Here is a 23774-nt window from a genome sequence, read left to right as displayed (position 1 = left end):
CAGTGTCTGTCTCTAAGTCCCCAGGGACTTCCAAGGAGATGCCGGAACTACTCAGGTTTTTCACTTCCCCCATGCAAGAATGTAAGGTGTAGAGCAGAATTTGATCCTACATGTCAATACACAGCTCCTCCCATAGGCACTCCCCACATGGTGCTAGCTCAGGGCCTCATTCTCAGTGCCCTCTGCCCCTAGATGCCTAAGCTTGTCTGGAACAGACTCTTATTCCCTTTCTCTCAGTCTACAACGACTTAGCTTTCCTCCCCATTCCTATATAGATACAGCTTAGAAAACCCCTCCTGGAAAATGTAGCCAGTGGCCTTTAGCTGATGCCCTCAAGCTGAGCAGAACCCAAAGAAGGCCTTAGGTGGTTCAGATCACACCTGTGAGTTTATATTCATTCATTCAAGATAACCAAAGCCCCATTCTGGGCACCAAGGAAATAAGGAGAGAGGGGGTCAGTATCTGAAGAGGAGAGAGACTTCCTCATCCTCAAAACTTTCAAATGAAGTCAGCCTATCTCATGAGCCCTGGAGGCAGGAAGAGGCCACCAAGGTGGATTCAAAAGCCTTTCCAATAGTTAGGTTTTGAGAATCTTAATTCTCCGGAATCTGACGTTCTTTGATGAAAGACAGAAGCCCACAGGCCTGGGAACCCACCCGCCCCAGGCACCATGATAGTGTCCCAAATGCCACCATAGCATCCAGTTCTATCCACAATGTGGAACAGCAGACATAGCTACAGTGTCCATTTTACGGATGAGGAAACGTGGCCCAAACAGAGAAAGGAACTTGTCTGAAGTTAGCCAGGTAGCAAGGCTGCCTGGATCTAAAATCCCAGCTCAGCTCCCCACAGTGTTAAGTTTTAGGAGATGGGAGATAATGATCTGAACTGGCTGCCTGAATGCAGTAGCAGAAGGGAGCCCTGGGGCTGAGCTGGTGGGACCGGCTTCCACCAGATGGACATGGCATGGTGAGGCCTGTCTTTCTAAGGGCTGGTGCTGCTGCTTGCTCCATGCCGACCACGAGAGCCTCTTAGGGGCAGCAGAGAGGGCAATTTTAATGGCATCTGGTACCGGGACTTTGGGGAAGTCTGTGGTTCCGGTGTTAACAGTGGTGCTAGAGACCTCTAATCTGCTGCCTCCGCCATCTAGTCAACTCAAGGCTAGTGCTAGCAGGTGGAGTCTGCAGGGTGGGCCTCCCTGGGCTCTGCCCGCTGAGCCTTTCCCCGCTGGACCCTCAACCTCAGTCTTGGCTGCCACGGCTAGTCTGGTCTAAGGGGGGAGGGCCACGCCCAGCTCAGCTGAGGGGAATCCATTCCAAGTAGAATCGTTAGTTGAACACGTTCCCGGGGGGGGGATGGAAATATCAAAGGCAACTCGATCCGGCCCATCTCCCTCTCCTGCCCGGTGACCGGATCCGCGGGGATCGAGTGACTGCTTACACAGCCTGGAATACTGCACAGCCACCCGAGCACCCCGCCCGAAGGCTATACTGTCCGAGGGGCCGACCGAGGTCAAGGGACCCGTCGCCTGGCGGGAATGCGGCCGTGGAATGGGCCCAGGTGTTCAGGCTCGCTCCACCCATTCATCGGTGGGAGCGAAAGTTCAGGAATCGTGCTCCTTCAGCAGCCCCTCGCCTCCCACAGCCCTCCCGCTGGGCTCACCCATTGCAGTTACAGCCCGGCAGAACCAGGGGTGAAGGAGCTTCCCGCCGATCCCCTGCGCTTGAACCAGAGTGAAGCTGCCACCGCGCCGCGCGAGGCTCTGCCTGGCAGAGTACAGCTGAGCCCCTCCTCGGGCCCCGCCCTGGGGCTCCTCGGCCACGCCCCAGTCATCCAGTCTCGCCTCGGGCCTCAGAGTCCAGCCCTGCCCTTGACGTTCGACCCCTCCTCCCAGGTTATCAGGCGGACCTGAGGCCCCGCCCCTCAGCCCCACCTTCCTGCCACTGCTCTGTGCTCTGCCCCTGGCATTTCGGGCTTGCTCAGTCCAGCGTCCCGAGTCTCCGACTCCCGCCGGCGGGCCCGCCCCTGCTGGGTCACTGCTTAACCGCAAGCGGGCTGGGCTCGACCCCAGGCCTGCTGGGACATGTAGTTCTGCAGAAAGGAGCAGCTGCGGAAGGTTGGGGTTCTTGCACCTCTAGGCTAGGTTTGAAATGAGAATGAGAGGGAGAGAGCCGCAGGGTAAAGGAGTAGGGCTGGCCATTGGAATTCCTTTTTTCCTGATTTGGGCAGGTGGTGGCCATATCGGTATAACGCTCTCACAAGCCCTCAGTTTTCCATATGGAAAAGTGGTGGCGGAATTCCGCGATTATCTTAGCGCCCAATGCAGGGTGCTTCCAATCAAGGGCCCCACGGAGGGAGCTGTAGTTCCAACCTGCCGGGAGCCCAAGCTGTCGGTTCCCACCAAACCAGCGGTGTCCGAGGTCAGGGACTGAGAAGACCGGTTTCTGCTCGGTGTTTTGCAATGTCACTCGCCTCCCCGACCGACACCCCCAGACTAGTTATTTATAGGGTCCAGCCCCTCCTCCTAAGTTACAGCCTTTGGTTAGAAACGCCCAAGCTGCGGGAAAGTGGGCGTGCCCCGCCATGCCCTTCTCCCCGGGGGCTGGGCAAGACTCTGAGGTTTTATTTCTTTTTATTTTATTTTTATATTTATTTATTTTTGAGTTTCGTTCTTGTTGCCCAGGCTGTAGTGCAATGGCACGATCTCGGCTCACTGTAACCTCCACCTTCCGGGTTCAAGCAATTCTCCTGCCTCAGCCTCCCAAGTAGCTGGGATTACAGGCACATGCCACCACACCCAGCTAATTTTGCATTTTTAGTAAAGTTTAGTTTCACCATGTTGGTCAGGCTGGTCTCAAACTCCTGACCTCGGGTGATCTACCTGCCTTGGCTTCCCAAAGTGCTGGGATTACAAGCATGGGCCACCACGTCGGGTCATATTTTATTTTTTTGAGAGAGGGTCTCGCTCTGTCGCCCAGGCTGGAGTGCAGTGGCGTGAACATAGCTCGCTGCAGCCTCAGTGTCCTTGGTTCAAGCTATCCCCTCCTACCTCAGCCTCCTGAGTAACTGGGACCACATTTACGTGCCACCATACCCTGCTAATTTTTACATTTTTTGTAGAGAAGGGGTCTCCTTATGTTGCCCCAGGCTGTTATCGAATTCCTGGGCTCAAGTGATCCTCCTGCCTCGGCCTCCCACAGTGCTGGGATTACAGGTGTGAGCCACTGGACCCAGCTAGTTTCGTATCAATTGATGCAGAAAGGAAAATATTGAAGATCCCAGAGATTTTAGAATGGCCCTTCTCGCTCCCTGAGGGGCAGAGAAACAGGGCTTTGTTTTGCAACTTGAAATTTCGTGGTCATGAAACCCTTCAAAATTATGTGTTCACCAGTTGGACTTGGAATGGGGGACACACCTTTGCAGCAAGGGTGTCTGAGCACAGAGAGGCTTTTGGGAGGCTGTGATAGGGACTCCTGGAAGCAGAGATCAAGAGCTTTGGGTGTAGGGATACGGCTTTGACTGTGGAAGGAAGGATCCTGGGTCCTTTGATGAGTGGGAGGGCATCTAAGTTTGGGGGCATGCTGAAGAAATGTTAGCTGGAGGGTCTTCGTGGGGTGGGAAGTAGATGGCTCCTGCCTGCATTGCAGGGTGGACCCATTCGTTTGGGCTCTGGGATGCAGGGGAGGAGGACAGCAGTTGGATATAGGGCTACTGTTCTGTGTCAGGAGGGCACTCAGGGACATACTGAGATGATGGGGTTGGAAGGGCTCAAGGAAGGGTGACTTTGAGAAAAATTGCATCTCAGTTGAAGGGGTTTGGTAGAGGCCCGAGTGACTGGCCCTTCACTTCCAGATTCTGCTGGGTAAGGACACAGGAGGTAGGCTTTGGGGGTGAAGAGTTTATTTATTGCTCTGTCCCTGTGGCCCAGCAAGCCCAGGCTCTACCAGCAACGATAGTCAGGATAGGTCTCAGACACAAACTCAGGATGGATAACATAGTTGTTTCTCTGGGGACCACCAGACTTCTTGAAGTGACTTGTGTCCCATCTACAGGAAGAGATGGGTCAGCCCTTTTGGATCCTCATGTGTCAAAGTGAATATCTGACTCCAGTTTGCAACGCTAACCTTATCCCTACACTTTGCCTATAGCACTGAACTTGGGTTCCAATACTGACCTCCTGACCTTAGGTTCTACTGTTAAGTTGCTGATACCCAATATTTCCTCCTTAACATCGACTTCTTACTCGTTACTTCAAGCTCTAAACCCAACGCCTTTGGCTGTAAGCCCACTGCCAACCTGTAACCCTTCAATACAGGCCTCCCAGCTCTGTCCTAAGGTCCTCTGTCCTTACCACCTTTGACTGCGCCATGGCACTAGCTCCCCCTGGTGGTATCTGCCTGTCAGTGCACCGCAGCGGGGTGTTCTCATCCCATCTACGAGCCATCCTCCCCCAGCCCCGCCTCACCAAGACTCCAGGGTGCGTGTGCAAATGAGTGTGTGCCCGTTAGACTTACCTAAGGTTCGGATATGGGTAGTATGACGGCGGGGGAGTTGTAACAGCACACTGCATTCCGGGCCGGTGCTCGTAGGGAGGTACACAACTGGAGAAGAAGGAAGCCACGAGCAGGGAGGGGTTGGGCCTTTTGACTCTCATCCCCGACTTAGATCAAGCCCTTGGGCGGCACTTAAGGTGTCCGTCTCAAGGCTCGGAAATCTTTCTCTCCTTTCTCACCCTTCAAAACCCCCACTGCAGCACCGACTCGGGAACCCCCCTTGGAAGTCTCCCTCCCGGTAAGGCCTCATTTCTGCCGTTCAGAGAAGAGCGCTGGTCCCTGGGGAGGGTCGGGCTCCGGTCGTTAAGGACCTGGAACCACCGGATCCCCGCCACTGGACAGCAATTTCTCCAGCACTAGGATGAGGCATCGTTTCTGAGCTTCCTAGAGGCTGACACTTTCCCACTCCCGTATGCCTTTGAGAGGGGTAAGACTCAGTCTTGCACAATGAATCAGACTTTCTCGGCCTGGAGAGGGGCGGGGGATCACTATGGACCCCCACTGCACAGCTCTCTGGGCTACCGCGGACAAAGTTCCCCCAGGCTTGGCTGCCGCCGGGTGCAGGACGAATGCCGCGCTGCAGTCTGGGCTTCAGCTGTGCGCTCGGACCCCAGTTTTCTTAGCAATAACACGGGAGAGTGCCTACCTCCGCAGGTGGTGCGGGATCCGAGGAGGCCAGAGCCATTCTGGTAAAGTGGTCACCATTTCCTGGCTCACGTAGCCCCCGCGAATGACCGCACCCACTACCGACGGTGACGGGGGCCCAGCAAGAGAGGACATTTTTCTGAGAACGCAGGGCACTCCACAGGCTAGAACCTGCGTCTCTAGGGCCAGGTGTCCAGGGAAGGGGGCAGGGCCGACGAGATGTGGGAAGAGGATGCCACTGATGTGCGGAGTTTCTTCCTCAAAAACCCTCCGGCGGGACCTCCAGAGCACATAGAGAGGCCAGGCTGACCTTGAGCCCAGTTTGAGCGGGACAGGGGTCGGGGACTTGGAGTAACCTTCGTGCTGGTTCTCCCGCCTCAGTTGTTAGTTCAGGCCTTGGAGGCCGAGGGCGGGACACGGCGCGGCCTCGAGAGCCTGCCGCGCAGTGCTAGAGCAGGCTGGGGGCCGGCAAGGTGGCGGGCCGGGCTGGAAGCGGGCGGGGTTCTGGGGCGGGGCTTGTGTGGGGTGGAGCCCGGCTGAGGCGGGCGGAGCCCTGCGAACCTTACAGTCGGTAGCTCTCGGCACCAAGACCGCAGGCGGCGGTCGGTGCAGGGCGCCCCGCTGGCGTAGTAGTCCATCCCACGCAGACAGTAGTGGCGGCCCGAGCAAGCACTTTCGTAACCTTGGAAGGGCAAGCGGCCGGGCAGCGGGTCCACGCACCCGCATCGGGGCGTGATCCGCGGCAGCTGCTGGTTCCGCGACAGTGAGTTCAGCATGTTCACCATCACTTCGCGCTCTGCGCCCGCGGGTCCCCAGCGCAGGAGACCCCAAGACAGATGCACAGGGATCGGAAGAGGCCGGGTCACAGAGTGAGGTGGAGACAAAAGCAGGGACGTATAGATTCAGGGTTCCACTCTCTCCAGGACCCTCGGCCTCCTACCCATCCTTCAGGTCCCCATCCCGCCCTCCCCCCGGCCTTCCCCTACCCTCCCCACCCGTTCTTTCCAACGCCCCACTACCACTCTTTACCATAGGCATTGAGCCGCTCCGGCTTAGGAGGGCATTCCAAGGGCATTCCTCGAACTGCTGTCTCCATGCCGGCCTCCTGGAAGTGGCACACATGCTACCTCAAGCTCTGACCTGGCAGAGCTGCTCCCTTTTAGGGGTCCTCCCAGAACACCCAGACCTATCGCCACGCCGCGCCTTCTCCCGCCCTTCAGCAGCTCCCCACCTCTCCAGGACTCTGAGTGTTTGCGGCTGTCGCCGGGCAACGCGTTTACGCTGCCTACAGGGGCGGGGTGGGGTAGGGAGAGCTGAAGGTGCATGGGGTTTGGCTCCTGGGCCTGTGACAATCCTGTCTCAGCGTTTGCCTTTGATCTTACCCCTCTTTGTCTAGCTGACTCTGTTTAGCTGTGTCTGGGTGTCTCTCTAATGGGGGGTTTTCAATATTGCTTGCCCATTCCGTGAAGAACTTGTGAAAGATTCTGATTCTTGAGGAAGTTATAATTCAAAAGGGTTCGTCAACCCAGGGTCAGCCATCAGCCTGCAGTTAAGAGCCCCGGCTCTGGTTTTGGGTCCTCTCAGGTGCCCTTGAGTCTGTGGCCATGGCTGGACCTTCTCCTATGTCCTTGGAAGACTCTCCTGTATCTGCACTGCTACTGAGTAGCCTTGGTCTTCCTCCCATCTGTGCTCACATCACAAAGGAGGAGAAGGTGGAGCAGGGAGATGCAGTGTATCACTGACTCTTTGGCTAGCCCCAGTATCACAGGGGCCAGACTATATGGGGAGGGGCCAGCTGGCAAGCTTCGGAAAAGTAGAATATCATGGAGTGCACACCAGCCATGTCCCTACAGAGCCCAGCCAGGGATTGGGGCCCAGGGCACCCAATCCCCAGAGACTGAGAGCCAGGGGGCCAGCACAGCCCCACTTCTGGGTTCCTTTTTCAACTAAAAAAATTCAAAGCCGGCCAGGCGCAGTGGCTCATGCAGGTAATCCCAGCACTTTAGGAGGCCGATGCAGGTGGACCACTTGAGGCCAGGAGTCCACGACCAGCCTGGCCAACAGGGCAACATCCCCGACTGTACTAAAAATACAAAAATTAGCCAGGTGTGATGGCACATGCCTATAATCCCAGCTGCTCGGGAGTCTGAGGCAGCAGAATTGCTTGAACCCAGGAGGCAGAGGTTGCAGTGAGCCAAGATTGTGCCACTGCACTCCAGCCTGGGTGATAGAGTGAGACTCTATCTAAAAAAAAAAAAAAAAAATACAGACTCTAGTTTCACAGATGGGGAAGAGCCCTGGGGCATTTGTTGGGAAAGCAATGATGACCTAATGGTGAAATATCAGTCACTGTGGTTTGGGAGGTGGTGGAGTATGCGTGTCCCAGTCCCCAGGCGTCTGTGCAGGGTGCAGTAGATACCTTAGGCAGCCGAGGAAGGTAGGTGGTATACTTGTTACAGCAGCTGCTGTTGGAAGGTTCCATCCTCCATGTGTTGTACCGGTCACTGCCCAGGTAGTTTGGGCTGCATTTGTCTGCAGGATAATAGGAGTGGAGATGTCAATTAGTGTTACTTCTTACTCTACTCCAGGACCTGGGATCCCCTACATGTTTCTCTTCCGATTCCCAGCACAAAGCTGACCCTCACAGACTGTCCTCAAGCCAGACCCCAAGCCCAGCCAGGCCTACACTTGTCTTAAACACTGAGATGTAGCCCATGTCCCACCTAAGGCAACCTTCTGAGTTTAGTCTGGATCCACTGTGCCAGCCACTTTTCATCCTGCTACTACCCTTTTTGAATCAGCCAGCCTGGACAAGGGGCCTCTTCCCAATTCCTCCCTCTCTCTCATCTTCTACTCTAGGCCCCAAGGTTTGCCTATTCTGCCTCCTTCAAAATCACTTGAATCTAGTCAGGCAAGGTGGCTCATGCCTGTAATCCTAGCACTTTGGGACCCCAGAGCAGGAAGATCACTTGAGATCAGGAGTTTGAGATCAGCTTGGCCAACATGGCAAAATCCATTAGTTGGGCATGGTTGGCATGCACCTGTAAACCCAGCTACTCAGGGAGCTGAGGCACGAGAATCGCTCAAACCAGGGAGGCAGAGGTTTCAGTGAGCCGAGGTTGTGCCACTGCACTCCAGCCTGGGTGAGGGATCAAGACTTAGTCTCAATCAATCAATCAATCAATCAATAACTTGAATCTACTCCGTCTTCCAGTACCCCATGATCTCACTTTCATATCTTCTCAGCACCTTAACCAGGAGACAATATAATGTCTTGGTTAATAGATACCTATCTCTGCAGATAGACTGCTTGTGTTTAAATTTCAGTTTTGCCAGTTGTTATGTGTGTGACCTTGACCAAGTTAATTAGTTTTGCTGTGTCTCAGTTTCTCCAACTTTAAAATGGGGATGATAGTACTATTTACTTCACAGGGTTGCTGTGAGGTTTAAATAAGTTAGTATATGTAAGACATTTAGAATGATGCTTGGCACATAAAAAACTATTATGATTATTCTACTATTCTCCTTGCCTCACCTTTGAAATCCTATAATCCAGCCTTGACATAGCAGCTGTGGTACTTTTTCACAAATGAAAATTTGACCGAGACATTCTCCTACTTAAAACCCTACAGGGAGGCTGGGCGCGGTGGCTCAAGCCTGTAATCCCAGCACTTTGGGAGGCCGAGACGGGTGGATCACGAGGTCAGGAGATGGAGACCATCCTGGCTAACACGGTGAAACCCCGTCTCTACTAAAAATACAAAAAACTAGCCAGGCCAGGTGGCGGGCGCCTGTAGTCCCAGCTACTTCGGAGGCTGAGGCAGGAGAATGGCGTAAACCCGGGAGGCGGAGCTTGCAGTGAGCTGAGATCCGGCCACTGCACTCCAGCCCGGGCGACAGAGCGAGACTCCGTCTCAAAAAAAAAAAAAAAAACCCTACAGGGTTTGTCCCCCTTAGCCCCTAGTCGTCTAAAGCCTGTCCTACAAGGCCCTCCATGATCCAACAGTCTGAAAGAATACTTATGTGAGACGGTGTGGAGGAAGCCCTAGCAAAGAGCAGCTGTGTGAGGGGAGGGGTGGAGTGCTGGGATTTGGAGTTCGGGGATGGCGATTTGCACATACTGAAACTGAGGTGTTTGGGGACATCCAGGTCAAGATAACTATAAGCATATGAAGAAGGGTGGAATTCAGGTGAGATGACAAATCTGGAAATTAGGATTTGAAGCTGTCAATAATTAAAGCCTTGTGTTAAATCAAATGGCCTTGGAGGAGGAGCAAGGGGAGAAGAGGGTGCAGGATAACATCCCGAGGAACCCCATGTTTCCACAGTGGATGCACAGGAAAGGTAGGCATCAGACAAACTGAGGAGGAAGTTGTTTCAAGAAATAGAGTGGGGTCATAGCATGTGTGCTGGAGGATTAACATACAAAACAACAACAACAACAAAACAAGTAGAGAGTGATCAGAAGAGTGCAATTCATTGGTCCAGGAGGGTAAAGGTCTCAGAGGGTAAAGACTGCAGACTCCTGTGGATTTGGTAATCAGAGCCACGCAAGAGCAATTTATTGTTTCATTGTAGGAGATGCACATTCCCAACTTCCATTGAGAATTCTCAGTCCATTCAACAAAGACTTATGAAGCCTGGCGCTGTGCTCGATGGAGGGGCACAGCTGTGAATAAGACCAGATTCATAGCTGTACATTCCTTTCGAATGTACAGCTAGACAGATTATAGACATCCAAGCAAATGAGAAAGACAGTTTCTCATAAGGTATAAGAAAGGGTGAGGAAATAGAGACAGTGAGTATGGACCATGTTTCTGAGAACCTAGGCTATTGAGGAGAGGAGCAAGAGATAATTTTTAGTTGGGAAGAAACCAGAGAAGGTTCCAGGTTGAGGGAAAGAGGTGTGGTGGGGCAGAGGGATGCAGGAGAGATGGAGGGAGCTGATGGGAAGAGGGTGGCTGGGACGATGGGAGGAGATGGCATCCAGAATGCACTTGGAGGGATCTGTTTGTGGGAGGTTAATCCTTTCTCCAACTCTCTAAGAATGGGACCCAGTGCCCTTCCAGCTTTTTTTCCCCCACAGACAAGAACACCAAAAGACAGGGCCTAGGTCATCTCCTCCAGGGCCAGGGTCAGGTCAGGTGGTTGGGAGTGGAGGGTGGTTAGGGAAGAAATCTAGGTCATGAGTGGAGATAAAGTTGACATAGAATCAGGATGGAGGCTGGGCATGTGGCTCAGGCCTGTAATCCCAGCACTTTGGGAGGCTAAGGCAGGTGGATCACCTGAGGTCAGAAGTTCGAGACCAGCCTGGCCAACATGGTGAAACCCTGTCTCTACTGAAAATGCAAAAATTAGCAGGGCCTGGTGGCACATGGCTGTAGTCCCAGCTACTCAGGAGGCTGAGGTAGGAAAATCACTTGGACCCGGGAGGTGGAAGTGGGTTGCAGTGAGCCAAGATTATCACACCATTGCACCCAGACTGGGCAACAATAGCGAAACTCCGTCTCGAAAAAAAAAAAAAAAGAGAGAATCAGGATGGAGGTCAGAATCCAGGTGGTTGGGTTCAGGTTGGGCGTCATTTTAGGGGTCAGCAAAGGGGAGGCCTTACCTTCCTCTTGAGAAAGCCAGTACTTCTCAGGCAAGTAGGGGTGGCCTGATATGGACCCCCTATAAGTGTAGTCCTGTACAGCACATTTGGCCATCTTCTGCAGGGCTTCGGGATCCACATGTCGCTCCATGGTATGAGTCAGACCCTGGGCAAGGGGAGAGGGGAGAAGTGGTTAGGGGCACAGAGACCCCAGCCCTGGGCTCTTGCTGGAACTAGATCCAGCCTCTCTTGAGAAGGTCAGCCCAGGTGGGTCTCCCAACCCCCCTCCCCATGTCAGAGGGATTCCCATGCCAGCTTTGGATCCTCTGCACAGTTCTTTTGTCTGAATTACTCTTTCTTCCTTTCTTTTCATCCAAGCTTGGGGCTTGGAGCCAAGCAGTGGCCTTAAGTCAGAGTAGTTTTCTGACTTTCTCATTTCTGCCATTTCGCGGGGAGCTCATGAAGGTCAGAGCTACATATACCTGTCCTTTTTCTCCTAGACTGTATGCTCCCTGGGAGTAGGGCTGGGTCTCTGCCAACAGTGCATCAGGCCCTGGCACAATCTGTAGTCTCAGAAAAGGGGGCTACCCTGGGAGCTGACTGCCTTATGTAGGTGTCTTGGACAGTAAAGGCTCTCTGGGAATCTGGCATCTTAAAGAAAATGAAGGACAGTGCTGGAGGGGCACCTACTTTAAAATGTAATTCCCGGCTGGGCATAGTGGCTCACACCTGTAATCTTGGCCTTTGGGAGGCCAAGGCGGGCGGATCATGAGGTCAAGACATAGAGACCATCCTGGCCAACATGGTGAAACTAAAATACAAAATTTTAGTTTTTGTCTCTACTAAAAATACAAAAATTAGCTGGGTGTGGTGGTGAGCTCCTGGACTCAAGGGATCGTCCCATCTTGGCTTCCCAAAATGCTGGGATTACAGGCATGAACCACCACACCTCACCCTTCTCTTGGCCAAGGCTGAGACCTGGTTGCTCCCAGTGCTCTAACCATCCTGAAAACCTCTCGCTTAGGGGCTTATGGGATCAACTGTGCCCAGCTGACATTGTTCTGTGAGCAGATCCTGCACAGTCAGACTTCTATGTGGGTGGAGGGCAGAATATGGCAGATGTGGGTGCATGGATCCTGTGACTCAGCATTTCTCTGAGCTTTACACACACACACATACACATACACATGGCCCTGTGTACCCAGATACACCCATAGATGCACATATAGATGAATATTCATACATACACACTCAGATATACCCACTTACACACTAAACACACATACACACACAAAAACAAAACAGTCACTTAGAATAATTCGTAGATATAATCAATTTTTCTATTAGATGCTTTCCTCAGATGTTTCCTCTTTGTCTGCTCCTGTTGATAAGTAGCAAATTATAAAAGCTTATTGAAGGCTTTGAGCTGTGTGTGGGCTTTGTCCACCATCAGCATCACTGCAGGATGATCTTGTTGGACAATGTTTTGCAAACTCTAATGTCAATATCTGTAGGTCTTTCCTCTTGGCTGATGAGATTCTTCAGAAAAGACTCCTTCAACCTTTGGCCTGAGGTTAATGACTTAGCTGCCAGTGTTCTGAGAATCTAGTGCTGAAGATTGCGCTGGGGATTTTAGCATTTAATATATGGAGGTTCACTTGTTTTCAAAATGGTACCCTGTCCTCAATTGGTATCCCCAGTCCTGAGGTCGTTGCCAAAATTTAGTCTCCTGACTTAGCAGAGACAGAGGTGGGCAGTTACCCTGTGGCATGAAATAGAAGGGGTAATTAGTGGGTTTAACTGCTTTTTTTTTTTTTAGATGGAGTTTCGCTCTTCTCACCCAGGCTGGAGTGCAATGGTGCCATCTTGGCTCACTGCAACCTCTGCCTCCCAGGTTCAAGTGATTCTCCTGCCTCAGCCTCCCAAGTAGCTGGGATTATAGGCGCCTGCCACCATGCCCGGCTTTTTTTTTTTTTTTTGTATTTTTAGTAGAGTAGGTTTCACCATGTTGGCCAGGCTGGTCTCAAACTCCTGACCCCAAGTGGTCCGTCCACCTTAGCCTCCCAGAGTGCTGGGATTACAGGCATGAGCCACCTCGCCTGGCCTAACTACTTCTTAACAGCTTTCAAATAATCCTTATTTTTGCCTTGGTCCTGTCCCATCCTCAGTTCCAGAGAAGCCTAGGATTACCAGTTCCTGAGCCTTTCAGAAATTCTGCAGTTTTAAGTTGAATTATGGCTTGGTTTTTCCATTGCTGGCTTTAGATTTAGCTTTCTCAGATCTGCTAAGTCAGTTACTACTTATCATCTTTTCCAGCTTCCAAAATTGTGTTGCCATTGCCTCTTCCTTCCTACCGTCCTTGTGAGTTTATCTCTTAAATATTCATTTACTGTAGTTTTAGAGGGGTTTTAGGAGGGTGTCAAAACATGTGTTCAATTTTAACCAAGATAATTATAATTCTTTATATATTCTGTATATTAGTCCTTTACTATTGGCACTTATACATGTTGCAAATATCTTTTCTGTTTGTGATTTGTCTTTTTTTTTTTTTTTTTTTTTTGGAGATAGGGTTTCACTGTTGCCCACGCTGCAGTGCAGTGGCACAATCACAGTTCACTGCAACCTCTACCTCCTGGGCTAAAGCTATCCTCTTGCCTTAGCCTACCAAGTAGCTGGGACTACAGGTGCACACCACCACACCCAGCTGAATTTTTTTTTTTTTAATTGGTTTGTAGAGAAGATGTCTCCCTGTGTTGCCCAGGGTGGTCTTGAACTACTGAGCTCAAGTGATCCTCCTTCCTTAGACACCCAAAGTACTTGGATTACAGGTGTGAGCCATTGCACCTGGCTTTTACTTTTCTTTTTCTTTTTTTTTTTTTGAGACGGAGTCTCGCTCTGTCGCCCAAACTGGAGTGCAGTGGCCGGATCTCAGCTCACTGCAAGCTCCGCCTTTTGGGTTCATGCCATTCTCCTGCCTCAGCCTCCCGAGTAGCTGGGACTATAGGCGCCCGCCACCTCGCCCGGCTAGTTTTTTGTATTTTTTTTAGTAGAGACGGGGTTTCACCGGGTTAGCCAGGATGGTCTCGATCTCCTGACCTTGTGATCCGCCCGTCTCGGCCTCCCAAAGTGATGGGATGACAGGCTTGAGCCACCGCGCCCAGCCATACTTTTCTTTATAGTGTCTTGATGAACCTCTTCTTTTGTGGTCAGTGCTTTCTGTGAATTGTTTAAGAAATTCATCCATACTCTCAGATAATGGAGACAATGTTCTGTATTTCCTTGTAAACACAAAACAGTTTTACTTTCCATATTTAATCTGTCAGGAGTTTGGATAACTCATCTTCTTTAGGTGTGTTATAGCTATTTCTTGAACTTTTGCCCATCTCTATAAATTTTTAAAAGTTTGTTGAAGTCTTCAAAAAATCCTGTTGGGATTTTAATTAGTAGCTGGGACTACAGGTATACGCCACCATGCCCTGCCAATTTTTGTATTTTTTTGTAGAGATGAGGTTTCACCATATTGCCCAGGCTGGTCTTGAACTCCTGAGTTCAAGCAATCTGCCTGCCTCAGCCTCCTAAAGTGCTGAGAACTGCGCCTGGTGATACTGAATCTTTATGATAGTAACTCTTCCCATTCGTGAGCATGTTATATCTCTCCATTTATTTAAGTATTTTTTAAAAATTATTCAATAAAGTTTTATAATATTATCCATATAGTTTTATACACATCGTTAGATTTCTAATTATTTTTTGATGCTAGAATGAATGATGTATATTTTTAAAATTATGCTTCCTAAATATTTGTTTGTGTGAAGAAATGTGATTGACTTTTAATATTTATCCAATTATTCTAACAATGTGTGTAGATTCTTTTTTTTTTTTAAGACTAGTCCAGCACACTAGTGAGAAGGAGAGAAAGAGTGGAACAAGGAGTTTGATCTGTAACTGACTGTGAACAATCAATTGAGATAACTCACTACCTTGGGCCAGCCAATTTGTAGATTCTATATATGCAGTTGTATTGTCTGCAAATAATGACAATTTTGTTTTTTCCTTTCCTATTCTTATATCTTTTTACTTTTTTTGTGGTGTCCTTGCCAGGACTTCCAGTACAATGCTGAATAGAAGTAGTGAACATCCTTGCCTTGATTCCAACTTTTAAAAGAATGCTTCTAATATTTAATCAGAATAATGTTGGCTGTATATTTTTGGTATATTTTTTTAATCAGGTTATATTTGCTAAGTTTTTCTCTTTTAGTTATAAATGGGTAATATATTTTAGCAACTGCTATTTCTGCATGTTTTTTAAATGGCTTCATTGAGGTATAATTTACATACCATAAACTTCACTCAAAGTGTACAGTTCAAGAATTTTTAGTAAGATCTCATGTCCATCTCTGCATATTTTGAAATGATCTTTTTTCTTGAATCTGTTAATGTGATGAATGATATTTATTTTTCTAATGTTAAACCATCCTTGCACTTATGAAATAAATATAATGTAACCATCACAAATTATTTTTTATACACTGCTGGATACAGTTTTCTAATATTTTATTTAGAATTTTTGCTTTTGTATTTATGAGTGAATTGGCCTGTATACTTTTTTTTTCTTATACACTTTTGATTAATTTTTTTTGTGGGCTCACGCAGTCCTCCTGCTTCAGCCTCCATAGCAGCTGGGACCATAGGTGTGTGCCACCACACCTGGCTAATTTTTTTTTTTTTTTTTTTGAGGCAGAGTCTCGCTCTGTCGCCCGGGCTGGAGTGCAGTGGCCTGATCTCAGCTCACTGCAAGCTCCGCCTCCCGGGTTTATGCCATTCTCCTGCCTCAGCCTCCCGAGTAGCTGGGACTACAGGCGCCCGCCACCTCACCCGGCTAATTTTTGTATTTTTAGTAGAGACGAGGTTTCACCGTGTTAGCCAGGATGGTCTCGATCTCCTGACCTCGTGATCCGCCCGTCTCGGCCTCCCAAAGTGCTGGGATTACAGGCTTGAGCCACCGCGCCCGGCCTAATTTTTAAATTTTTTTTAGAGAAGGGGGTCTCGCTGTGTTGCCCAGGCTGGTCTTGAACTCCTGGGCTCAAGCAATCCTCCTGCCTCAGCCTCTCAAAGTCCTAGGATTACAGGTGTGAGCCACTGCACCTGGCCTTCTTGATTAATTTTGTATCAAAGTTATGCTGGGTTCATAGAATGAGTTAGGAAGCATCCTCTTTTTTTCTGTTCTCTGACAGTTCGTATAAGATTAAGACAACTATTCTTCAAGCATTTGAGGAATGTAACTGTTTATCTATGCTGGGTGTTTTCTTTGGGGAAAGTTTTCAAATTACTGGTTTAATTTTTTAAATTGTTATAGGAGCATTCAGATTTTTTCCAATTCTTGAACAGGTTTGGCAAGTTTTATTTTTCTAGTGTTTGTCCATTTGTTTTCAATTTTATTAGCATAAAGTTGTTCAGAACATTCTCTTACTTTTTTTTCTACATCCATTGTTAGACCCTTCTTTTATTTGTCTGTGCCTTGTTTTTCTTAATTCTCTAGAGATTTGTCTATTTTATGAGCCTCATCAAAGAACCAACTTTTGCTTGTTCATCTTGCTGAATCTTTGCTTTCTAGTTTAACTTTTGCTCTTATTTTCTTATCTCCATTCTTCTATTTTTTTTACATTTATTCCTTTCCCCGTAAGTTGTTAAGTTTGATGCTGAGGTAATTTATATTTCACATTTTTTTTAAGACAAGGATTTAGGGATATAGGTTTTCCTCTACAACTTTTATTGTACCCCACAAGTTTTGATATGCAGTCTTTTCAGTTCTGAGTATATTTCCATTTGTTGTGATTTCTTATTTGACCCATTATTTAGAATGGTGTTTTTCAAAATTTTAAACTTACAAAGGATTTTGGTTATCCTTTTCTTGTTGATCTGTAATTTTATTACATTGAGGTTAGAGACAGTTATTTTGCATGATGTCAATCTTTGAATTCTATTTATGTGTGTTTTATCACCTAGTACTTGGTCACCTTTATCATGTTCCTTGTATGTTTAAATCTGTAGTTGTTGGGTTCAGGGTTTTATTTATGTTAAATAAATCAAGTATATTAATTATATTTCAAGAGTTTTAGATCTTTGCTTTTTTGGGGGGTTGGGGATGTCTGCTTGACCTATCAGTAATTGTAGTGTGTTACAATCTAATATGGTATATTTTGCCAATTTCTCAGTCTGGTAATTCTTTATTTTTATTTTAAAAAATTGTAGAGATGATATCTTGCTTTGTTGCTCAGGCTGGCATTTTTGTTTTGTTTTGTTTTTGTTTTTGTGTTTTTGAGACAGGGTCTCACTTTGTCACCCAGGCTGGAACACAGTGGTGTGATTGTGGTTCATTGCAGCCTCAAACTCCTGGGCTCAAGCCATCTTCCTGTCTCAGCTTCCTGACTATAGGCACACACCATCACACCCAGCTAATTTTTAAATTTTTTTGTGGAGATGGGGGTCTTGCTACATTGTCCAGGCTGGTCCTAAACTCCTGGGCTCAAATGATCCTCCTACCTGGGCCTCCCAAAGTGCTAGAATTACAGGTCCTTCTAGTAATTCTATCAGGCCAATACAAGTTTGTAATTATAATATCTTTCTGGTGAATTGAAACTTTGTCATTTATGTAGTGATCCATCTAAAAACTGTGTGTGTGTGTGTGTGTGTGTGTGTGTGTTTAATCTGAAAATCTCTTTTGTCTGTTACTTTTTAGCTTACTCAGCTTTTTTTATTGTATCCATATCAGTCAAATTTGGATCAGAGAAACCACTTTTAGTGATATAGCATAAGGGATTTACTTGAGAGATGAGGCTTTACACAATTGTGGATATTGGTTAAGAACTCTGCAAAGCTGTTTCTTTGCATCTATTTTTAAGCCTGAAGTCAGTGGCTGGCATCAGGAAGGAGAACTGGACATGAAGTGGGTAAGAGCAAGGACAAACTGGAACTCATGAGGAGGACAAAGTCAAATTTGCGTCTATCTCATTACCTACAACACTGATGATATGGATGGCCTTCAGGACAAGCTGGTGCCCTTTGCCGTGGAATTGCACATACACCTGGCCCAGGACCCAGAGAGGCTGAAGGAGATCCAGTGGGAGCTAGAGGAGTTGTAGCCAAATGCTGCCCTATGGCAATAAGGTGAACTACTAAATCAGCAATATTGTGCATAAGCTGCCACAGTGCTTGGTACCCCACATCAATCTTCAGAGGGTAAAAATGGCTATTCTTTCATTTATGCTTTCCAAATGTGCAGATTTCTCTCACGGCCAATTGGGAAACATTTAGCAAAGGAAATTCTTGCAAGTATAGTTCCAGCTAGTTGACAGTACAAAACTGTAATATCTTATGCTCTCCTTAGAACAATGGGAGAATCTAGGAACACCTAACTCTGTCCTATTCCAACTTAAATGATAGTTTTCTAATATTTTAGTTCTTCCTTTAAATATTACAAATTAAAAGTCATTGTAATTATTTTCTATAGATAATGTTTGCTTAAATTTACCTCATGTTTATCAGTTCCTTACCATTCCTTCTTGCATCTCAGACTTTCCTTCTGTGATCATTTTCCTTCTCCCCAGAGTATATCCTTTAGAAGTTCCTTTATTGTATATAGACCTGATGGTAGTAAACATTTTCATTTTTGTTTGCCTGTAAATGTCTTATCTTTTCTTGGTTTTTGAAAGGATGACACTTTGAAAATATTTTTTTCTCTGTCTGCTTTTAAGGTCATCTCTTAAGCTGGTGAACTGCAGTTTCACTGTGAGGTGCCTAACTGTGGAATTTCTTCTATTTTTTTCTCCATTTGTGGATTCACTTATTTTGTTAGTTCTGGAAAATTTTGAGCCTTTTTCTTTGTAGATAATGCCTGTTCTTTATGCTCTTTCCTTCTGAGACTCCCATTAGATGTGTGTGGGATCTTTTCATTCTGTCTTTCATATTGTTTAATGTTTCTTTCATATTTTCATCTCTTTGTCTCTCTGTGCTGCATTCTGGGAAAATTCTTTCAGTCTATTTTGCATTTCACTGGACTTTTCAGCTGTGTTGACTCTGCTCTTTAATCCGCCTGCTGAGTTTTTTGGTTTAGCAAATACATTTTTCATTTCTAAAAATTCTGTTCAGTTCCTTTTTACATTTGTCTACTCATTTTTAAATAATCTCTTATTGCTTGCTTATTTTAATGATTTCATATTTTTAGTTATTTTTATTTTTTAAATAGAGACAAGGTCTCACTATGTTGCCCAGGCTAGTCTTGAACTCTTGGCCTCAAGTGATCTTCCTGTCTCAGCCTTCCAGAGTGCTGGTATTACTACAGGCATGAGCCACTATGCCTGTCCAGATTTCACATTTTTAAAAAAATCATAATTATTCTGTATTATTATTATTATTATTATTTTATTTATTTATTTTTTTGAGATGGAGTCTCGCTCTGTCACCCGGGCTGGAGTGCAGTGGCACGATCTCGGCTCACTGCAAGCTCTGCCTCCTGGGTTCACGCCATTCTCCTGCCTCAGCCTCCTGAGTAGCTGGGACTACAGGCGCCTGCCACTATGCCCGGCTAATTTTTTGTATTTTTTAGTAGAGACAGGGTTTCACCGTGTTAGCCAGGATGGTCTCAACCTCCTGACCTCGTGATCCACCCGCCTTGGCCTCCCAAAGTGCTGGGATTACAGGCGTGAGCCACCGCACCCGGCCCAATTATTCTATATTATTTAACTGTTAATTCTAATATCTGAAATTCTTGGGAGTTTAAGTTTATTGTTTGTTGTGTCTGCAGATTCTGTAATATGGTGTTTGTTTTCTTTTATCTCTTATTGTGAGCTCATGTTTAATTGCCCTTTCTTCAAAGGATACCTGGAAACCTACATTGAGGATGTTTTCCACCATTGAAGATAAATATTCATGGGGGGTGTGTGTGTATGTGTATGTTGGGGGGCAGAGACATGAAACTTTCTGGTTAAATTTGGAATTTACAGATTTAATTCCTCTATCTTTCAGCTAGTTTAAGGCTTAAATGCCTGTTTGTAGTGCTAATAATGGCATTTGTCCTCAGGACAATCCTATCTTTTTAACCATACTTACCACTCATCTCCATGACAGTCCAACACAAAATAAAAATTAATTTTTATTCAGAACTTAAGTTGTTTCAAAGCAGGAGGGCCCTTCAGAGTTTCTAGACCACCACACTGCCAAAAGCAGAAGCCTTTCCTTCATTCTTTTTTTTTTAATTTTTTAAATTTTTTTTATTTTAAGAGACAGGGCCTTGCTCTGTCATCCAGGCTGGAGTAAAGTAGTGTGATCACGGCTCACTGCAGCCTCAACCTCCTGGGCTCAAGTGATTCTCCCACCTCAGCCTCCCGAGTAGCTGGGACTATGGGCACATGCCACTGCACCTGGCTAATCTTTGTATTTTTAGTAGAGACAGGATTTCACCATGTTGCCCAGGCTGGTCTTGAACTCACAGGCTCAAACAATCTGCCTGTCTGCCTCAACCTCCCAAAGTGCTTGGATTACAGGCGCGAGCCACCATGCCTGGCTTTTCCTTCATTCTTAATACCACTGCTATCTGACTTTCACTCCTCGCCATTCACTGAAGCTGTCTGGCTAAGTTACCAAGAGTCACTACATCCAAGAGATCACTTTCTCTGTCACTAATGCTTGATACTGATCTTTGGCTAATAATGCTGTATTTATTGGTTTATCTTTGATTTTCCTCCTAGTTCTGTGGCAATAATTCCCTGTCTTCTTTTATGGCTTTTCTTCCTTTACCTACCCTTAAATATTTATATTCTCCAAAGTTATGTCCTTGGCCATTTTCTCTCTCTTCTTTGGCAATTTCATCTCTTCCTATGACTTCACCTACCATTTATATGATGATGACTTCAAGATCTCTATCTATAACCCAGACCTTTCCTTTGCTTCAGATAACTATATCTAACTACTTGCCGAACATCTTTTCTTGTATATCCTCAAATATTTTTGTCCTAAAATGAACTCCAAATCTCTAATCTGCTATTCCAAACCTCAGTTGATAGCATTAGCATTCCTCCAGTTGCCACAGCCAAAAACTGAAGGGTCACCCTAATCTCTCCCCTTACCATCCAGATGGTGACCAAAATCTGTTCATCTACTTTTTAAAATTCCCTCCTATTGAGTATGGAAAAGCAGTCAGGCACTCTCATATTTTGCTTGTGGAAATGTAAATTGTTACAGCCCTTACTTATTATGGCAATTTGAGGTATATAGCAAAAGTTTTAAAAATGTGTATATCCTTTCTCCCAATAATTTCTTTTTTTTTTTTTTTTTTTTTGAGACGGAGTCTTGCTCTGCCACCCAGGCTGGAGTGCAGTGGCCGGATCTCAGCTCACTGCAAGCTCCGCCTCCCGGGTTTACGCCATTCTCCTGCCTCAGCCTCCCGAGTAGCTGGGACTACAGGCGCCCGCCTCGTCGCCCGGCTAGTTTTTTTTGTATTTTTAAGTAGAGACAGGGTTTCACCGTATTAGCCAGGATGGTCTCGATCTCCTGACCTCGTGATCCGCCCGTCTCGGCCTCCCAAAGTGCTGGGATTACAGGCTTGAGCCACCGCGCCCGGCCTCTCCCAATAATTTCATGTCTAGTAATTTATCCTAAGGGAATAATTGGAAATGTGTACAAAGATACATGTATAAGAATGATTATACTAGCAAAATTTTATAAAGAACCTAAATTTTCAATAAGATTCTTTAAATACAACATTTTGTAATAAATTTTATTTATTTTTATAATAAACAATATTTGCTTCCTGAGAGGGCATATAATAATATATTAACAATGGTTATTTTAGGTAGTAGGATTTTAGACCTTTTTTTTTTTTTTTTTTTTTTTTTGAGGCGGAGTCTCGCTCTGTTGCCCGGACTGGAGTGCAGTGGCCAGATCTCAGCTCACTGCAAGCTCCGCCTCCCGGGTTTACGCCATTCTCCTGCCTCAGCCTCCTGAGTAGCTGGGACTACAGGCGCCCGCCACCTCACCCGGCTCGTTTTTGTATTTTTAGTAGAGACGGGGTTTCACCGTGTTAGCCAGGATGGTCTCGATCTCCTGACCTCGTGATCCGCCCATCTCGGCCTCCCAAAGTGCTGGGATTACAGGCTTGAGCCACCGCGCCCGGCCTAGACCTTTTTTCTTTGTGCGTCTCTGAGTTATCCGCATTTTCTACATTGAGCATATATTTATTTTGTAGTTAGACAAAATACATTATTTTAAAAAATTGTCTCCTATTCAACAAATTCATTTTTTCACTGTGACAATCACCTTATCTCCTACCTACATCCTCCTTCCTCATCTTTTACCCCTCGCTGGCCTTCCTACCCTCAACCCCAGCCCCTGCAGTTCCCTGACACTGTGGCCAGAGTGACCTAACTCACAATTGAACCATGACTCTTCCTCCCAGGTTCAAAAACCTGGAGCCTTATGTCCATGCTCCTAAACATAGCCAGCCAGAGAGGCCCTTCTTGGTCTGGAGACTCCTCCCTCACCCAAGGACTAAACTCTCCTGCTCTAGCAGTTTCAGTTTCTGGTAGGTCCCTGCCCACAGGCTGCCTTTTCTCATGACTCTCTTCTGCTGGAAGCCTCCTCCTCCTGGATCCCTCAGTAGATCTGCCCTTCAGGTTGGGCAGTGCTCTCCCCTTTCTGGCTCTCCACCTCTGCTGGTGCATGTTCCACAGCAGGCAACTCTACTTTGTTCACTTGTTTGCTGTGGGCTCATCAAAGGCAAGGTCTGGCCTTTCCCTTTTGTATCCTGAGTTGCCTACAGATAAAGATACTCAGCAAAGTTTTGTTGGATGGTACACACAGATAAATTCTCTTAGGCAGAGTCACAGTTAGACTCACAGATTTCCTCCCACCTGGCCACCAATCTTCAAGCACAGATGCAAGGAAACTGTGATACATATACATTAAAGGGATGCGTATAGGACAGTTTCTGGCCTATTCCATAGGCAGCCTCAGGGCCTTTGCACTTTCTGATCACTCGTCTGGAACTTTCAGCTTTTCTATTCTTTCAGTTCTTCATGTGGCTAGTTCTATTTCATCCTTCCAGTCTCAGTTTATTGTCACCTTGAGAGAGGGTTTTCCATGACCTAAGTAGCCCTCCCTTTCCATTTCCACTTCCACTACTCTGTTTATTTCCTTTACAGTATTTTTGAAGAATTTATAAAACTCATGTTTATTTCTTGTTTATTATCTGCCTGTTCCTACCTCCTACCCTAATGTAATTCCATGAAGGCAGGATTTTGTGGTATTTTACATACCATTGTAAATTCTGTGCCTAGGTAAATGAATAAAACACACACACACACAAAGCTACAAATAATTACAAACACACATTGCCAGGCATCCAGACTGGCCATACACTCTGGCCTGCCCCTCCCCGCCAATCTCCCACTTACCGGAGTCAGAAACTTGTTGGCTTCCCAAGCACATAGAGGTGGGTCCTTATAGACCTCCTTGATGGAGGTGGGAGCCCTGTAGGAGTCACTGTAGGTACTGACAGGGGTCTTGGTCTTACGGGAGAACAGGAACATGGTGTGGTCTTGGAGATGCTGTGATGGGCTCTACCTGTCAAGGGCTCCTGCTGGACATCAGTGACCACCCTTCCCCTAGATAACCCACACCTCCAGCCTGGCAGGTGCCCCTAGCTGCTGTAATACCCTCCTGCAGAGGATCTCTCAGCTTCCTTCCCCAACAGCCTTCCTGCTCCCACCCCACACTGATGTCCCCTCCAGGATGGGCACTGCCCATTGTGATATCACCTGACTCAGCCCCATCCCCGGGAAGGTGAGGAGGTCTAATTCCCTCCCTGATCCTGACCCCCTCCTGCCTCAAGTCTATCAAAAAAGCCCAATTTCTAAGAGTTCAGAGGGCCTCTGGAGATCTTCTAGGTCAGGCTTCTCACTGTTGAAGAGAAACAGAGGTTCGGAGGGGTT

The 23774-nt window shown here is 47.1% G+C and overlaps 2 protein-coding genes and 1 long non-coding RNA gene across 10 annotated transcripts in view; all 3 read right to left on the bottom strand.

The window, feature by feature from the left end:
• MYORG (myogenesis regulating glycosidase (putative)) overlaps positions 1-7706 on the bottom strand; it is a 14272-nt gene extending 6566 nt beyond the window's left edge. Inside the window, exon 1 of one of the 2 annotated variants that reach the window (XM_033238255.1) lies at positions 7618-7706. The gene's annotated coding sequence lies outside the window, so the exon portion shown is untranslated. Of the gene's footprint in view, positions 1-1662; positions 1912-7617 lie in introns of those variants that run through there. The other variant, XM_033238254.1, reaches the window with a different exon arrangement.
• Positions 1-23774, bottom strand: part of CUNH9orf24 (chromosome unknown C9orf24 homolog) — a 26269-nt gene extending 2495 nt beyond the window's left edge. Inside the window, exons 1-7 of one of the 7 annotated variants that reach the window (XM_033238257.1) lie at positions 23238-23774; positions 10810-10954; positions 7618-7730; positions 6228-6303; positions 5760-5994; positions 4515-4601; positions 3884-4046 (exon numbers count right to left, since the gene is read on the bottom strand). In XM_033238257.1, coding sequence (XP_033094148.1) covers positions 3941-4046; positions 4515-4601; positions 5760-5994; positions 6228-6303; positions 7618-7730; positions 10810-10954; positions 23238-23372 — 897 coding nt within the window. In that variant the 5' untranslated portion in view covers positions 23373-23774 and the 3' untranslated portion in view covers positions 3884-3940. Of the gene's footprint in view, positions 1-3883; positions 4047-4514; positions 4602-5759; positions 5995-6227; positions 6304-6384; positions 6451-6580; positions 6696-7617; positions 7731-10809; positions 10955-23237 lie in introns of those variants that run through there. The other 6 variants (XM_033238258.1, XM_033238260.1, XM_033238259.1 and 3 more) reach the window with 6 other exon arrangements.
• Positions 21542-23227, bottom strand: LOC117099051. Its single transcript, XR_004443679.1, has 2 exons — positions 21966-23227; positions 21542-21654 (listed from the first exon to the last, which is right to left on the bottom strand). It is a non-coding gene; the product is annotated as an uncharacterized LOC117099051 (long non-coding RNA).

The sequence above is a fragment of the Trachypithecus francoisi genome, unplaced genomic scaffold (assembly GCF_009764315.1).
Source record: "Trachypithecus francoisi isolate TF-2019V2 unplaced genomic scaffold, Tfra_2.0 Lachesis_group16, whole genome shotgun sequence".
In the NCBI taxonomy this organism is placed as follows: Eukaryota; Metazoa; Chordata; class Mammalia; order Primates; family Cercopithecidae; genus Trachypithecus; species Trachypithecus francoisi.
The sequence above is the reverse complement of the archived record's forward strand: the minus strand, read 5'-3'. Positions and strand labels throughout refer to the sequence as shown.